Genomic DNA, 18,278 nt, shown 5'->3' with positions numbered 1-18,278 from the left:
TTTCAGCTAGGCGCTTTATTTGCTATGATACTTCTGTTCTGTTTATTAGTTGTTGTACAATGCGCTGGTTGGTTGTCGTGGTATTTGTACCACCCCTCCTCCACTGTGACTGGACAGCCGAGTGAAAAGTGACATTGATGAGCTGAGCGTTTCGCCCAAATTAAAAAAAAATTCAACTCTGGGCAAAAAGTGCTGAGCGCTGAAAAAACTCGCCTGCTGCGGGCATTTCTGAAAAGCGCTGCGCTTCTATAGACGATTTCAGCAGTAGCAACATAAACAAACGACTTTTTGCGGAACAAACGTAACTTTCGGTAAACCTCGCAAAAAAATAATAACAATAGATTCCTTTAAGAGTAGTTTATTTCGGATAAAAATGTGTACTATAATGTATACAATGTTAACAACAAACCGGCTGCCAAACCTCCCTTCGCATAGCGGTAATCCCATAGACTGTAAAAAAAGATGGACGACGCGACATCGCCTCCCTCCATTGTAATGAATTGAAGCCAAAAATGTCCGACCATGGTCGCCGCCATGTGGCGTAAAAACGTCAGTTTGGAGCCAAGGCATGCGCAGAAGGAATCTGCGTGGCCAATTCAACCACGCCAATCATAATGACACGCCCCGTTTCTATAGCAACAAATTACTAGCTAAAATAAAACATATCACAAAAAAGAACAATTGAACAAATATCAGCGTGATATCAACTACCTGAAACGACCAAAACCATCTTTCGGAAACTTTTATTGTTTGTCGGAAACTTTTATTGGAAGTTTCCCCTCGTCTTTAGGAAACCAAAAAATGTGTTATTTTCGACGAGGTATTTGTTCCATAGTTTCAGTTTAGACACTAGTCAGACCATTAAACAAACAGAGACCGGAAGTAAAGTTCCGACTAGACACGTAAACACGACAACGCACCTGCTTCTGATGAAACCGTCTATTGGAAACAATTGACGCCCCCTTGGAATGATCCATTTTTATCTACATACACCGTGGGTCTCCTTACATGGAAGTCTGCATTTTGTGCCATCATGTTTCTACAGTAGCCCAATCTGTTCTACAGATCGCGTCCCTACATTGTATCAGACGACGACATGTTTATCCTGCGGCAGCTACCGTATGCGTTTCGAAATTAAGGGGTGAGCTGTGGACTGAGGTGTCACCACTAGATGCCGCTAAAATCTACACACAGCACCTTTAAAATTGGTATTTAATTGTTTTCTGAGAAAATTCATTGCTACTTTTGATTGATTTCAACAAACTTCTGCACAGTTCTGGGATTCTGGGATTCACAATCCCGCATTCTGGGATTGCATTAAATGTGATGCAACCATAGAATTTGGGATATAACCATCACTTTAGCAAACACATAGCAATGCCCTGACAACCACCCAACACCCTAGCAACAATAGTACAATGCACTAAAAGCAACCGCATAGCAACAATACAAAACCATCCACAACAAAGCACTGTTATTGCATGTTTAAAGTTACACTTTCGATTGTAAATTTGTTGTCATTTTCGATTGCATCATATTAAAAATGAGCTGTATGAGTTTTATGTCATATTTCTTCATCATTTTTCAGGTAGGTGTTCACAGAGCATTTGCAGTGTGAACGCAAAATGTTCATTCACGAGTGGAAAGTTTAACTGCAGGTGTAAACAGGGATTCGTGGGTGACGGGAAACACTGCGTTCCCATAAACCCCTGTGAGACTAATAACGGAGGCTGTCCGGAAGATTCCACCACCTGTGTTTTAACAAACCCAGGAGAGGTGAGCAATGCATTGTGGGAAGTATAGCATCAATATTAGAATTAAATGCATGAAAAATATTGATATGTTTCTTCTTCAGACAAAATGTGTGTGTTTGCCTGGAATGGAGTCGTCGGACCCATTGAGCGGCTGTACACTGAAGTCGGCCTGCAGCCCGAGTTCGTGCCACAGCAGCGCCCGCTGCGAAACGAACTCAGACGGCACGCCCAGGTCTGTCCCCACAATAACATGAGCAGTCAACTTTCACTTCCTTTTATCTTCTACTAAAACTGTCTGAACCTCACTGAAACGCCCACGTCTCTCCAAAATCAAAATTAAAAAGATTTATTTAAAGAAAACAGAACATAGGACAATAATCCCGTTGTGCATGTTTGTATTGAGACTTTATTTACATTACCGATGAGCACATACTTCAATTCTCATTGTCATAATATTATAAATAATTTTATTAAATACTTTAGCCGTTTTAATTTTTAATGTTTAATATTACATTTCATGAGTCTGTTTTTAATTAAAGATGCCATACTAACATTGTCCAGAAGGGAAAAATTGGCGCTAATGAGTTTTAACCATTTTTTCACTTAAAGCAACACCAAAGAGTTTTTTTTACCTTAAAATAACGCTTCCAAAACAGTTTCAGTCGTTCATCCACTCTAAACAGGGTGAACAGCACTTTCACATTCGCTTTGCAGCCCTCTATCGGCCAAAACCGCACTAAAGAAGTTTCCAAACGTCGGGTAGTGGTCCTGTAGTCCGAGTGAATACTACAAAAACTTGCTTTACGGCAGACCTACAATCCAATCAGAGCCAGCTATGCCTCAGTATTTATGACAGTGGTAATGAACAATTACGCTTCTAACCTGTAGGGGGAGCAAAGAGCCAGAGTTCTTTAGTGTTGCTTTAATTTTAATGTTTTTAATACCTTTCTAACTCTAATACATATATAAATCTAATCTATACACATACAGTACATATCTATTAATCAAATTATTAACATATTGCGCACCTATCACACAAAATGTTTAATGAACAGCTGTTCAAAACATCAAATACTCCATGGTTCCCCCTGTGGACAAAAATGGTAGAGCACCGAATCTCAGTCAATCTATTTCCTATTATTATTAATGAAAACATGAAACTCATTTGATTTATACACTGCATTATTTACTGTATAAAGAGATCTTGTCACATACGATTGCATTAGACGTTGCTGCAAATCAAGGGCATAAACCGAGACGTTTTATTCTCTCAGATGCCTTTGCAACGCTCAGCAGATTGGCGATGGCAGACGTTGCTATGGTAACCTCATGGAAAGGGTTCTGGAGCTGGACAGAGAGGGCAGTGAGGCGGGAAATCTCACAGGAAGCGCTCGACTGCTCGGTGGGTCACCAAACCCCATTTTTAGTCTTTGATTGAACACTTCAGATTATGTATGTTGCTTAAATCCATGTTAGATTTCCTGACATCATCTTCTGGTTTTCAGAGCAAGGGTGTGAGTTTATTCTGAGCCAACATGGCCCATTCACACTTTTCATTCCAGTGGGACAGAATCCGTTCCAAGTGAGTGAAGCATGCGGAAATAGACACAAATAATGGCTGAATCTGTTTGTGTTTCATTTCCTCATAAGCACTTCCTGTTTTTTTGGGACGAATAGTTTTTTATTTAACGGTTTGGTTTATTTTTGTATCTTGTGCTATTTAGACGGTTTTAGGTAAACCCTCAGCCAGCATGAATGCAGTGTGTAAAAATCACCTCATCTTCGGACAGAGGCTTTATAAAGATTTAGAGGGAAATGATCTGTTGACTAACGGAGGAGAAAAGATCAGATTCAAAACAAATAAGGTATCCATCCAGCAATACATTCAGTCCATTCTTTAAGTCTATCCATTCATTCATGCTTTCATTCCATCCATCAATACACTCTATTCATCCACCAACCATCCCTCCATTTTATTCCATCCATTTATCCATCCCATTTCATCCACTCATTCATCAATACATATTATTCATTAATCCATCAATACATTCTAATTATCTCTCCATCCGTCAACCACCCACCCACCCATCTATCCATCCTTCAATACATTCTATCCACCTATACCTCCATCCCAACCCCCTCCATTTGTGTCCATCCATTCATCCATCATATTTCATCCACCTATCCCTCCATCCACACCCCCTCCGTTTCATCCATCCATTCATCAATACATTCTATTTATCCATCTATTGGATTCTATTCATCCATCCATCCATTTAATTCTACTCAACCCTCCATTTTAGTCCATCCATTCATCCACCCATCCATTCATCAATACATTCTATTCATCCATTCATTGAATTCTATTCAACCCTCCAATTTAGTCCCTCCATCCTATTTTATCCACACATCCATCAATCAATTCTATCCATCAATCAATACATTCTGTTCATCCATCAATTTAATTCCACCCTATTCATTCATTTGATGATGAATGTTTGATCCTTTCTGTGTCTGCAGCAATTCATCTTGATGAGAGATCCAGACGTATTATTCACGATACTCAAAAGTGACATTCCAGCATCAAACGGAATCATTCACCTCATCGACAAGCCTTTCACCTTGGCTCATACTGAATCTTCCGACACCAACACTGAGGTAAAGCATTTAAAACAATTTCACAACACAAAGTCTTAAAGATACAAACGCCACACCACATCTAATGTAAGATGTTCTGTTCTCCAACCTTAAGTTCTCCTCAAAGACCATCGGGGAAATTTTCAGAGAAGATGACAGATTCAATCGATTCCTGTCTCTGGTTGATGTGAGTGAACGTCTATCGCTTTGAATCAGTCTCTCTGGGTTTCATTACTAAACACAAGCATTCAAGACAGTTTGTCGATTTCTGCTGCAGAACTGCGGGACGCTGCTGCCCGTCAGAGGTCCAGGTCCTTTAACTGTGTTTGTCCCGACCAACAAGGCCATTGACAGATTTAGAGATGGAAGCGTTGTATACATGCTAAATGATGTGAGCGTGCATTACGTACTCCTACTTATGACCCTTTGAAGTTTTCAACTCATGTAAACCTACTGATTCCTCATCTCTGTTTTTTTAGGCCAAACCAAAACTTCAAATGCTTTTAAAGCACCACATGTTCTCCCAGGCTGCTGTGAGTTTCCCTTTGACATCATTGAGGCAGTTGTGAACGTCACTTCGAAGACCCCATAAAATGGCTTGACGAAATAAATTTTTATTTGAAGTAGAAATAATAGACTGCATATTTGACCTTTTATTTAACAGCCAGTGGTGATGATTTGCTACCGCACATGCTTTTGACATTTTTATAACACATTTCACAAGGTTTCTCTGTATATCTCTGACACAGATAACCGTGGATCAGTTGGCCAGCATGTCTGAGATCACCACCATGGCCAATGAGATCTTAACCATCAACGTCACTGGGGATGTAAGTGACTGCCTTGATTTGGCAGTGGGATGATTTATTCAAATGCTTGTAACTCTTGAGGGGAAAAACGAATTGTTATGAAATTTGGTACAAACATGCAGAGCCTATTTCTGTGTATACTCAAGAAATTTGGTGAGGTTTGAACACTAGGTGGCGCTACAACTAAAAAAACATTGTTTAATTATGGTACTCTTGGTGCAATAAACTTTCATACCTTATGTCTTTGTCCAAGATCTAAAGTATGTCTTTAAGAAAAATGTTTCCATCTAATTGGATTTCTGATTGCCATTGGTTTTATAAAAATAGTTTTTACTTTCTTACTTTGTTCGCAGGGAAGAGTCTTTCTGGGCGATAAAGGAATACCTCTTGAAACAAAAGACATTGTTGCGTCCAATGGAATAATTCATCTGATTGACGGAGTTCTTGTACCATCCTCTATAGTTCCCATAATGCCCCATCGATGTGTCGTCAATGAGAGCAAGATCGTCATGGTAACTGCCCTCTTTTTTGCTTTTTTAAAGGGATTACTATAAACAGTCCAGTATCTTGTGTAGGAACAGATTATAAAATTTCAAATAAATTTTAATACATTTTGCTTCTCTTCATAAGGGTCCGTGTGTCAGGTGTAGTTATCTCTACGAGACGCACTGTCCACCTGGAAGTGTTGAGCTGGTACTTTTTTACTTTTTGATAAAATATATCCGTCGATAATCCATATGCATTTGTTAGCAGAAATTTTAAATAAGCATCTGTTTAATATTACGACAACTGATAAAGAAAATTGTCGCCTACGAATGCGATTATTTACTTTTTCACTTTTTCTTATAGGAAAATCATCTAAGAGGCTGTGAGCTAGAACCTGACCAACGATCGTATTCGCTTGCAGATACAGGCTGTGCCAAATACTGTAACGTTACACAGACGGTATGATATTAAATTAGTTCAGATAACAGCGCAAATTTAATTCGATTCAATTCAGATTTATTTATATAGCATTTTTTTTACAATGTTTTACTCTGACTCATGTCAAAAAGACAGATTTTGTGCAATCTTCCTTTGTAACTTCAACTGAATTGCTATCTGAAGTAATAACACTTTGGTAAAGTATCTAGTAGTTTATCTGATGTTTTTTTTTTGCAGAGAGCTGAGTGTTGCAGTGGTTTCTATGGGCCCAACTGTAAACCATGCATTGGAGGTTTCCAGCATCCATGTTATGATAAAGGGAAAGTAAGTAGGCCTACTGTATGTTTATCGTAAGCCATCTTGGGACATCTGGATAAAGTTTTGCTGGTTTTTATATAGTTCATGTTGTTTTTTTGTCTTATAGTGTTTTGATGGAATCGCAGGTAACGGCTCCTGTAATTGTGAGCCGCGGTTTAAGGGAATCGGCTGCCACATCTGCGCAGACCCCAAAAAACATGGAGAGAACTGCGATGAAGGTGAACATTGTGTACATCTGTTAACCATCTATTCTTCATCCATACATTCATTCATTTTTATGTCAACAATAATGTCGTTACACCATACAGGCTGTATTTTGAACCTGTAAGCTGCTTTTGTGACACTGACAGCTGTGATCTTTTTTTCTCTCTCTGTTTGTTCTCACAGATTGCCGCTGTGTTCACGGTGCCTGTGATAACAGACCCGGCAGTGCAGGCGTGTGCAGGAGGGGTTCATGTGTGGCCGGATATTCGGGGGATCTTTGTGATCAGACAATCTCCCCTTGCAATGCAGATAGCGTGTTTGAGTACTGCCACATCCACGCCAAATGTGTCTACCACAACGATCAAACCATGTTAGTGCTGCTAACTAAAAATCAAACTTGTTGTTTTAGAAAGAACTAAAATAAATAATTTGTTTATAAGGGACCCTAAAATTTTCTAGAAATAGTTCCCCCTTAAATGAAAATTAGCCCATTATTTACTCACCCTCATGCCATCCTAAGTGCATCCTAAGTTCCTAGCTTTATAATGAAATAGTTAAATAGCAATAAAAAGTACTCGATTTTCGAAGCCCATCCATCATCAAAAAAAAGTATGACTCCAATGGGTCTAAGGCCCTGTTTACACCTGGTAGGCGAAGAGCACGATATCTGAAAAATGCTTTGGAAAAGGAAGTCAGGCTGACTACTAAGACACACTTGTAGCCCATTAGCAGTAAGGGGCGTGTCTACTAAACGACATCGTTGCCTGGGTTGCGTATGTGTGGGGCGGGTCTATCAATAGAAGGTCCAGATTCTAAAGGGGTAGGGGCGTGTTTGTTTAGGTGATTTCAAATGTTAACTTTGGCTTTCAAAGATCATGGACCCTGGGCCTCATTTATAAAGCGTGCGTATGCACAGATTTGATCGTAAAGTGTGCGTAGGCAAAAATCCACGGCAAAGTCCATATTTATAAAAACTGTATTTGACGTGGAAAAGTGCTTAGCGCCACGTCAGGGTCTGAGCAGACGTACGCACTTTTGCTTGTCCGATTGCTGCAGGTTTTTGGAAATATAAGCCATTCTTGCTGTTTGAAACTGGTTTAAATATTGACAAGCGCTCTTCTATATGTCTGACATTAATTACGCATCGTTTAAAGACGGAGATCTGAAACTGCTCGGCTGCAGGCACAAGTTCAAGTTAATTTGCGATTTACAGATTTGAAAGGGGTACGCGCGTTTTCTGCGCGTACGTTCGGTTTATAAATCACACATATGCATTTTTGTTAAATGATTGTAAGATCAAATGTAGGATCGTTTTTACGCAGCATTTTATAAATGAGGCCCCTGCCTTTAAGATATGTTTGGTATTTTATGTATTTTATTTAGTTTTTAAGTTATTTTTGGGCAATTTTGTGTCTTTATTGGATAGTACAGCATATAGAGAGGACAAGAAAGTACAAGATGGAAAAGGCCAACAGGACTGGCAAAGGACTATGAGCACTGACCACTATGCTGTCATCTCTGACCAAAATCTTAAGATGCGTACAAACTGCCACCGATTAATTTCAATGGACGCTTGCGGATTTCCAGCGACACAAGCGACCAAAGTGGGTGCCAGCTATGTGAAAGTTGAGAAAAGTTAAACTTTTATGCAAATGATAAGCAACAACCAATGAGAGTGAAGCAGTGGAGTTTACGTTATTCGTCTTTCGGCATTTACTAAGAGGGCGGTTATGGAGCGTGTACAGTGGCTGGATATGGCAACTGTACGTGCTTGCTAGCGTTTTTTCAGCTAAGTGCTTTTGTTGCTATGATACTTCTGTTTTGTTTATCAGTAGATGAACGATGCGCCGGTTGGTGATATTTGTCCCACCCCTCCTTCAATGTGATTGGACGCAGAGTGAGAAGTAACATTGACAAGCTGAGCGTTGAACATTTTTCAACTCTGGGCACTCAGGGGGCGTGCACACCAAAGCTTTTATGTATGTTTTCAATTGTTTCCAATGGAAGCTCTGCGTTTTTCAAATAAGCCAGCAGCTAGCAGTTTTCTTCCGCGCTGAAAACCGCCGCTCAGTGGTTCAATATTCAACTTTGGGTGAACAGCTCCGCTCGTCAATGTCAGTTCTCACACGGCCATCCAATCACAGTGGAGGATGGGCGGAGCATTACCACAGCAACCAACCGGCTCACAGCTGAAGTATCACAGCTACCAAAGCGCTCAGCTGAAGAAACAGCTGGCATTCGGCGTTGTCCAGGCATTTTCAGCCGCGTTTAAAAGTTTTGGCGTGCACAACCCCTTAGTGCGGGAAAAAATGCCAGCTGCCAGCGTTTTTCAAAAGCGTGGCGCTTCCATTGAAAACAATTGGAAACATTCGTCGGCGTAAACGCCTTGGTGTACACGCCCCCTTATTCACTTGTTTATAGTTTTTACTAGGACAACAAGAATTAGGAACGCCTCCTAACGACCTCATTGAAAGAGACTAGCGACACACAGCAACAAAGTTATTTAATAGCTTTCTGCTCTTTATATTAGCGACGTCCATGTTCTTGAACATTTGCTATGTGCTAAATTAATCATCTGTTATTGGCCTGTTTCTGATTTTTCGTACTTTATGCCGTAGGTGCGTTTGTCTGCCTGGATATGAAGGGGACGGATATACGTGCACTGAAGGGGATCTGTGCCTGAAACCTGATAGAGGAGGCTGCCATCCCAATGTAAGACAGAAAATGATTCCTCTAGTTTTTTTTCCATCAGCTGTTAAAGTGATATCCACCCTGTATAATGGTTGTACATAAGCTGCATTGACAAAAGCAAATAAAAATGTTATCGTTGGAAACCTGTGTGACTTTCTAATGTAAAACACAGATGTTAGGCAGTTGCCATTCCCTTTATTGTGCTGATACCTGTATATAAATCATTCAAAATCTCCTTCTGAACTTTATGTTATGTTAAGGCCGGCTGTACGTACGAAGGAGGAAAGGTGAATTGTGTTTGTATGGAGGGATGGACAGGTGATGGGACGTTGTGTGTGGAGATCAATAACTGCCAGCTGGAAAGTCGTGGTGGTTGTCACGAACATGCTGACTGTACGTCGACCGGGCCAGGACAGGTAGTGATTATTGACATAGTGGCATATAAATGTGTCTACAAAACAAAATACAGATTTATTTTTTGCATGTTTCTTAAACTTTTTTCCAGAATGAATGTAGCTGCAAAAAAGGTTACATGGGAGATGGTGTCGTCTGTCAAATCGTCAACCCCTGTTTGACAGATAATGGAGGATGCGACTCTCAGGTTTCCATAAATGATTCATTAAATATATCAGCCAATCATATTTATCAAACGAATTTCAAATCATTTCACAGGCTTGGCATTATAATAATAACCAAGTAATGCTGTTTGTATACCTGTAACTATTTTAGGCCACGTGTAAATTAAATAATGATGGAACGCACGACTGCACATGCCCAAGTGGATTTGAGGGGGACGGATTCACCTGTTACAGCAACATGCTTACGGTAATATGACACATGTGCTGTCATTTCTATGAAATATCACCTGTCTGAATATTCATAGGTTGTAGTACATGTTTGTTGCATACACTGCCTTAAATGTGCATGTGTGTGTGTGTAGAAACTGTATAGGAATTAATGCGATTTAAATTTGTATACGCACACACACAATAGAAATTATAAAATGTAATACTGTTTATGAATTTTTTTTATTAATCTTATTTTTATTTTCAGGAGCTAGATGGAAACTCTGAATTTTATAATTTTAATCTCCGTCTTCAAGTAAGTACACCTTTCCTATCCAAATTTATTGAGGATGTGGTCTCTGTCCACAACTTAGCGAGCTACTTTGTTATAATGCATCCTGGGATTGATTTCAGTGTAATAGATACATGTACAGTACAGTAATGCCTTTTTGCATTTGAGGACTTAAAATGCTACCTACCTATATAACATATGTCCCTAGGTTTTAACATAGGTCCCCCTGTTTTTATTCACTCCTGCAGCGGCACTTAGTGATTGACAGCGGCAGCAGGGTTACGGCTTTGGTTCCCTCCAAAGCGGCTTTCAAAAACCTCAGCGCTTCTGATGAGAATTTTTGGTTTGATTATTACAGACTTCCACACCTTCTTCGGTAAGTGCTGGGTCGAGATAAAGTAGTAATTTTTTACTGTGTGGCCACACCAGATGCGAATATATCTTACGTTGGACGCTTGAACATTTTGAGTTAAAGCAACACTATGTAGTTTCCATGTAAAAATGACTTAAAGCTCCCCCATGTGGTTGAAAAGCGCAACAGTGCCTGGTATCAGACACTCTTCTGCAGGCAGGGAGAGGGGCGGGGCTGTGTTTCCTACCCTCCACCGCCACTTTCAGAGTGTGCTTGTAGGAGCTAGGAGGCTGCTCAGGTTGCAGCAACAGTACAATTTGTCCAGTTAAAAGTTGTTCTATCACTGAAATAATTTTTATAGACATTATTTAAAGGTAAAAAAAACTACATGGTGTTGCTTTAACTCGCATCGTGAAATTTGCGGCATTCACGAGGGAAATTCAGACATGAATACCCTCAATTTGCCAGGTTTAACTAGCTTGTAGTCTCAATATGTGTACATATATTTAGCTCAAATTCAGTAAAGAGCGTTTTTACAACTTACCAGATTGTCCGAATTCTTCAATCTTTCTTCCGATCCTTTTTATTCCTGTTTCTATAAAAGTACGAAGATGTGTCGTACAGCTCCGGGTGTCCACATACAGCGACGATGATTTTGTCCTCCATTGTTGTTTCGTATTTCTGCCTCACATCACTACTAGAGCAAACTCCTGATTGGTTAACATGGCACGAATATCTGGCAAAGTTCAGAATTTTCCACTTGCGCAATTCCCCCGAAACGTTCAATTTGCGCAAATCGCGTTATTTGCGCCATCTCATTTGTTCAAATTGCGCAGCTGGATGTCTATCATGTCTTTCCATTGACTTAATATGTAAATCACTCGCGCCTAATGCTTAATACGCGTCTGGTGTGAACGCGCCATAAGGTTTTAACAAGTGATCATCATTTGTGTGTGATTTTGTGTAGAGTTCACTTTTTAGATGGAATTTACACCTATGAAGACCTGAAGCAACAAGTTGGTAAAACACTCCCGACCATTGGCAAAACAAAATGGGGCGTTCAAAGCAAAGGAACGGTAACTGTCACACAAAACCAAATTCGTAGATTCCAGCTTAAAGGAATAGTTCACCTAAAAATTTAAATTAATTTACTGACCCTCATGTTATTTTAAACCTGTATGCAACACAAACAAAGTTATTTTGATAAATGATGGTAAGCACACCGTTGACAGTTTCCCATTGACATCCATAGTAGGAAAAATAAATACTATGGTCAAGTCAATGGGTACCGCCAACTGTGTGCTTACCATCATTTATCAAAATATCTTATAAAAAATAGAGGTTTAAAACAACATAAGGACGAGCAAATGATGACAAAATTTTCATTTTGGGGTGAACTATGCCTTTAAAATGTTGGTTTTAAATTCTGTGTTGGTTATGAACCTGACATATCTTGAACCCGTTCTTCCTTGCGTAACTAGGAGCTCATGATCGGCAGTGCTACAATTGTCGTTCCGGACATCAAGGCAATTAATGGATGCATTCACATCATTGACACGGTAATGACTTTGCAAAGACGTTGTTGTTCTAGGGTTAAGGGTTTAGCATATATCCTAAATTGTGATGGCAAAGACAAAATATAAAGTAATTTCACAAAAAATCAGGTACTGGTTAACTCTTTCCCCGCCATTGACGAGTTATCTCGTCAATTAAGAAAAAACATTAGCATAAAAAAGTGTTTCTGATTAGGTTTTATGTTAATCTGTAATACCGTGATTTTTCCACTTACCCAATTTATAATGAAGCAAAAATTATTTACTAATTTTAAACTCCGTGTATGTTTTGATAATCATTCTGAATCTCATCTCTAACAAAATTCCTTCCCAAAAATGCAATTATTTCAGCTTTTTGCTAAAAGAAATGGATTTTTTAAGAAAAATACCCATATTTAAGAGTTTATAAGCATAGAAAATAATATAGATTTTTTTAGTTTTTTCCCGTTTTGTTTGTTTGAAAGCAGGTGGTCTGTTCTTTCATTTGATATATTTGTATGTTTATATATTTTTAGAAGAAAACTTTCCTGGAAGGCATTTTGTGAAACTTTTGTGAAAATTACAAAAAATGCTGGCCAGCAACTTTTCAAAAACTGGCTGGCGGGGAATGAGTTAATCATCTGCTATAATATAGCAAAATATTTGCTCATAAAATAACTGTCAATGGAGAATGGTTAACTGAAACCAGATTGTGTACTTGCAGAATCTACCAGGAGGTGTTAACTGCTAACAAGTCAAACCATTTCTTGTCAAAATTAGCTTACTAAAGCAAAAGCAGTGTCCTTAATAAATGCAATTTGTAATCTTTAAAGCACTGGCATATGTGAAAACCTAAAATACAACTAAATATGTGGTTCTTCTCAGGTTCTTCTACCACCTGTTTCTGATATTCCTCCACCTCCTCCCAGTTTGATGGAGGTGTTGAACAACACTCCAGCATTCAGTCTTTTTCGGCAGGCAGCACTGGTGAGTTTTTGTGATTAAATTTCCATCCAGTTTCTGGTTTTATAACACTTAAGTCTGGGCCATTTACGGTACATTCACACAGGGCGAAAGCATTAACGTTTGAGGCTTGCCTGATCCGTGGCCAACAGCCAATCACAGTAGCCGCAACACATGCTTTTGCATGAACGTAATTGGCTGGCTCGCACTAGGTTGTTTGCATAAGGCGATCTGATTGGCGCTTGAAATGTTCAACTTCTGCCGCAGGCAACAGCAGTGACGCGACGTTGACGGATCCACAATTCAGTTCGGCAACGCATTACGTCACACATTAAAAGTAAATGAGAAGCGTTAACGATTACGCCCCATGTGAATGCAAAGTTATGCCTCAGTTGGGATCATTTAGAGCCTTTTGATGCTGCATTGAAACTGCAATTTTAAACTGCATTGAAACTGTAAGCTGTTGAGGTCCAATAAAGTCCATGGAGAAAAATCCTGAAATGTTTTCCTCAAAAAAACCAATTACTTTTTGAATGAACAAAGAAAAACATAAACATCTTGGATGACCTGGAGATGAGTAAATTATTCCTTTAAGTAGTACTATAGAATACATTTTAGTATATTAAGTACAAAATTATTTCATGAAAATTAAGTACTTTATTAGAGTACTACTTTTTTCTGGGTTGTTACATACTATATGAAAACCTGTGTATTTCCTGTGTTTATTTTAGCTTTACAACTTGGCAGATAGCATCCCGACCAGAGATTACACCATTTTTGTCCCATACGATAGCGCCGTACGTGACTACCTGAATAAAACCAACTCTACACAGCTGGTGAGTGAATCATTGACCAAAGCTCAGCGTGAGGTTGAATACGTTTTTGAACGTATCTGCTTGGCATGTTGCCACGTTTGATGCATCTAAATCAAATCTGTTTTTATCAGAGCATAGACGTTGTGAAATATCACGTAGTTATAAGTGAACAACTCTTTCCTGAACACTTGGGCGATGGAGTCTTCAAAAGCACGTTTTTGGAAAACGGCACTCAAATCATGTTTTACATAGACAGTGAAAATCAGGTATTACACTGTTGTCTTTAACATATAACTATTACCTGTACAGTATTTTGACAGAAAATTGATCTATCTATCGGTTGTGAAAACCTGTTTCTCATCTCTAGACAATGGCCAATGATGTTTCTATAAACGGGAGCTTCATCGAGACGAGACACGGCGCTTTGTATGGGATCCCACGTGTCTTGGACATTCACAAGAACCATTGCAGTAAAGATGTGGTTTTAAGAGTTGCTGTAAGTTGATCTGCCTACTAGTTAAAAATGTCATTAAGTGATCCTACCAGCGGCATGATGGAAAATGTTATATAAATCTTTTTCGCAGGGTCGTTGTGGAGATTGTAAAGCTGCACCTAAATGCCTCTTTAATACTTATCCAGTAAGATGAAATTAATCGCAATTTTTACATTTTAGCAGTTAAACGTCTTATGTTGCTGTTCATTCAAATCGTAATTGAAACCTTCCTCTTTTCTCCTAAGATACAGCCAAGGTACCCTCAAAACATGAAGTCAAACTGTAGGTACCGGACAAGAGTCGGAAAGAAGAGAAAATATGTGCCGGGCTGCCATATGGACTGCTTGAAAAAAACAAAGGTATTTGCTACAATTTGACTGAACCCTAATGGGGCGTACACACCAAACGCGAATTGCGCAAATAGATTTCATACAAATTTAATGCAAAGACGCAAATAGATGCAAAGTCGCACGGGCGATGCAAATGACGCAAATTGAACAGTGCGACTGCTGCGAAAAAACACGTGAAAATATTCAACTCAAGCGAAAAATTCGCATGATATGAAGTTAAATCTCACGAGGAACGTGATGCTTTGCATTTGGTGTGTGTGCAGCATAAGAATTGCTCGCAATCGTGTAAACACGAACTAGGCTATAATTGTTCAAAACACTAAAATGATATTATTATATTTGATCACTTCATCTGTTGTAGGACCACTCTTGTTGTCCTGGATACTTTGGGCACGACTGCTTTAAATGTCCTGGGACGGTGGATAACTGGTGCTCCAACAATGGCCAGTGTAAAGATGGACTTCATGGCACCGGGGAGTGTCTCTGTAATGAGGGGTTTCATGGGACTGCATGCGAGATGTGTGAACCCGGGAGATATGGACAAGACTGCAAGTCAGGTATTAGCAAATCTCCTGGTACTTGGTTTCTACAAGGTCCTTTTGATAAATTATTGAATGAACTACTGCTATTAGTAGTACAGCTATTATAGATTAAAGGGGACATATCATGAAAATCTGACTTTTTTCTATGTTTAAGTGCTATAATTGGGTCCCCAGTGCTTTTATCACCCTAGAAAATCTGAAAATGAACAACCCAGTTAGTTTTGGTAAACCATTCTCTGCAAGCATGTGAAAAAATAGGTCATCGAAATATGCTTATTATCTGCATTATCCAACTATGGCACTGCTATTTAGTGCAGAGAGAAAGAAAAAATATAATTGACAATTGAGTTTCAATTTCAACAAACCACCATTATGGTGATCAGTGTTTGGATTTCATCAGCTCATTTGCATTTCAAATGACACACCCCCATAGGCATTTTTGGGACACCAAGGACTTATTTTATATCTTTAAAAAAAATCATAATATGAACAAACAGACCCCTAACTGTGAAAATAAACCATAGCCACATCTATCTAGAGCCTATATACCTAGCAATCACCCAGAACTCTTTCCCAACCCCTTGGCAAAAACCCAGTAAGTTTGACACCTAGAAATCACCCAAAATCACCACATACATTTTCTTCTTGGGCGTTCTGTTGTTTAAGCTTGTATATTATAACCGCTTTAACACGACAGTGTTGTTTTTTGTTGTTTGACAGAATGTCAGTGTAATCATGGCATGTGTGTGGATGGGATTGAGGGAACCGGCCAATGCATTTGTTTTAAAGGATGGAAGGGAGTGAATTGCTCTTTTGGTTAGTATTCAAGTCAAACAACATTTTATGCCACATTCTCACTGCGCTATTCTCTCTGATGTCATTATTGGTTGTGTTTACAGAGATTGTTAATGATGCCTGTGGTGGAGTTTGTGATGTCAAAGCCAAGTAAGTGTGAAGAATAGAGGACCCAAAAATCTGAAGACTTAAGAAATTTAATTTTTACATTAAAGGGACATTCCTTTTGTTTTTTTATATACTCATCTTCCAGCTCCCCTAGAGTTAAAGAGTTGATTTTTACCAATTTGGAATCCATTCAGCTGATCTCCAGGTCTGGCGCTAGCACTTTTAGCATAGCTTAGCATAATCCATTGAATCTGATTAGACCATTAGCATAGCGCTAAAAAATAACCAAAGAGTTTGAATATTTTTTCTATTTAAAACTTGACTCTTCTGTAGTTACGTCGTGTACTAAGACTGACAGAAAATTAAAAGTTGCGATTTTCTAGGCCGATATGGCTAGGAACTATACTCTGATCTGGCGTAATAATCAAGGACTTTGCTTGATATTATGCAGTGCCCGAAATAATCCCCCGCCATTGAAAGATACTAAAGGGACTATTTTCAGCTGCTGCGTAATATCATTCGTGCCTTCTGCAGCCATGTTACGGCAGCAAAGTCCTTGATTATTACGCCAGAATAAGAGTATAGTTCCTAGCCATATCTGCCTAGAAAATCGCAACTTTTAATTTTCTGTCGATCTTAGTACACGATGTAACTACAGAAGAGTCAAGTTTTAAATAGGAAAAATATCCAAACTCTTTATTTTTTAGCGCGATGCTAATGGTCTAATCAGATTCAATGGATTATGCTAAGCTATGCTAAAAGTGGTAGCGCCAGACCCGGAGCTTGGAAGAATGGATTCCAAAACAGTAAAAAATTAAATGTTTAACTCTAGGGGAGCTGAAAAATGAGTATATTTAAAAAATAAAGTGGAATGTCCCTATAAGAGCCAGATTTACAAAAAATGGAAAATTAGCACAAAAACACAATTTCCCAAAAAGCGTCGTTGTGAGTGAAAATTTCTGTGGATGATTAACTGACAAGGCGCACGTTAAAACAGCACAGATGCAACATTTAATTTCCACAATGACCAACATAACTGACAGAGGGGCGCTTATTTACAAATATGTTCGTTGCATCATGTGAACCTTGTGCATCACGTATCTTGTCAAAATAAGTGACTGCTGCACATGCGTCAAAACGTTTATGATAAAAGAGACGCTCACATTCACAAAATACACGCAAGACACTAACTTAACAATAAACTTTGATTACGCATGAGATTATGCGAGTATCTGGCAAACGCGAGTGTCTTTTTTATCATAAACCCTTTGGACACATCTGCAACAGGCACTTATTTTGACCAGATGCATGATGCACGTGGTTCACTCGATACACCGAACATATATTTTGAAATGACGAACCACAGACATGACGGGCTATACATACATGTTGTGACGAACTTTGCATTGTGCGCCCTCGAAAAAGAAGTCATTGGCCACCACTGTTAATGAAATAAATAATAAAGTAAATAATGCCGCAAATAACTGACGAGCACAAACGTTAGTAAAACGTGTTGCGTGATACATTTAAATATTCTCCTCCCATAAATTTTGCGTTTAAAAGGGAAATTCCTACAAATGCATATGCAATGTTCAGTCACAAAAACACAGTCTATGCCTTTTCTGAGCTTATTTGTGACCCTGGACCACAAAACCATATATAAATGTCACAGGGGTATATTTGTAGCAATAGCCAATAATACATTGTATGGGTCAAAATTATTGATTTTTCTTTTATACCAAAATCTTCCATTAATTTATCTTTCCGTAAATCTCTTCCGACCGTAAATATATCAAAACTTTATTTTTGTTACTGGATGCAGTTGCTTAGGACTTCATTCGGACAACTTAAGGCATTTTTTATATTCAGATTTCAGATTTTCAAATAATCGTAGCCTATCTTGGCCAAGTATTG

The 18,278-nt window shown here is 38.8% G+C and overlaps 1 protein-coding gene across 1 annotated transcript in view; it reads left to right on the top strand.

The window, feature by feature from the left end:
- Window positions 1-18,278, top strand: part of stab1 (stabilin 1) — a 40,431-nt gene that overhangs the window by 5,041 nt on the left and 17,112 nt on the right. Inside the window, exons 8-40 of the mRNA XM_065244498.2 lie at window positions 1,589-1,776; window positions 1,856-1,986; window positions 3,029-3,156; window positions 3,260-3,336; window positions 3,479-3,619; window positions 4,275-4,412; window positions 4,507-4,578; window positions 4,669-4,782; window positions 4,871-4,924; window positions 5,141-5,221; window positions 5,554-5,712; window positions 5,831-5,893; window positions 6,050-6,145; window positions 6,362-6,448; window positions 6,549-6,660; window positions 6,830-7,016; window positions 9,265-9,358; window positions 9,598-9,753; window positions 9,843-9,938; window positions 10,067-10,162; window positions 10,391-10,438; window positions 10,663-10,790; window positions 11,734-11,842; window positions 12,248-12,325; window positions 13,184-13,285; window positions 13,993-14,097; window positions 14,208-14,342; window positions 14,444-14,572; window positions 14,661-14,714; window positions 14,815-14,928; window positions 15,281-15,476; window positions 16,182-16,277; window positions 16,361-16,406. Coding sequence (XP_065100570.1) covers window positions 1,589-1,776; window positions 1,856-1,986; window positions 3,029-3,156; window positions 3,260-3,336; window positions 3,479-3,619; window positions 4,275-4,412; window positions 4,507-4,578; window positions 4,669-4,782; window positions 4,871-4,924; window positions 5,141-5,221; window positions 5,554-5,712; window positions 5,831-5,893; window positions 6,050-6,145; window positions 6,362-6,448; window positions 6,549-6,660; window positions 6,830-7,016; window positions 9,265-9,358; window positions 9,598-9,753; window positions 9,843-9,938; window positions 10,067-10,162; window positions 10,391-10,438; window positions 10,663-10,790; window positions 11,734-11,842; window positions 12,248-12,325; window positions 13,184-13,285; window positions 13,993-14,097; window positions 14,208-14,342; window positions 14,444-14,572; window positions 14,661-14,714; window positions 14,815-14,928; window positions 15,281-15,476; window positions 16,182-16,277; window positions 16,361-16,406 — 3,610 coding nt within the window. The remainder of the gene's footprint in view (window positions 1-1,588; window positions 1,777-1,855; window positions 1,987-3,028; window positions 3,157-3,259; window positions 3,337-3,478; window positions 3,620-4,274; window positions 4,413-4,506; window positions 4,579-4,668; window positions 4,783-4,870; window positions 4,925-5,140; window positions 5,222-5,553; window positions 5,713-5,830; window positions 5,894-6,049; window positions 6,146-6,361; window positions 6,449-6,548; window positions 6,661-6,829; window positions 7,017-9,264; window positions 9,359-9,597; window positions 9,754-9,842; window positions 9,939-10,066; window positions 10,163-10,390; window positions 10,439-10,662; window positions 10,791-11,733; window positions 11,843-12,247; window positions 12,326-13,183; window positions 13,286-13,992; window positions 14,098-14,207; window positions 14,343-14,443; window positions 14,573-14,660; window positions 14,715-14,814; window positions 14,929-15,280; window positions 15,477-16,181; window positions 16,278-16,360; window positions 16,407-18,278) is intronic.

This window comes from Paramisgurnus dabryanus, chromosome 24 (assembly GCF_030506205.2).
Source record: "Paramisgurnus dabryanus chromosome 24, PD_genome_1.1, whole genome shotgun sequence".
NCBI lineage: Eukaryota > Metazoa > Chordata > Actinopteri > Cypriniformes > Cobitidae > Paramisgurnus > Paramisgurnus dabryanus.
The sequence above is the reverse complement of the archived record's forward strand: the minus strand, read 5'-3'. Positions and strand labels throughout refer to the sequence as shown.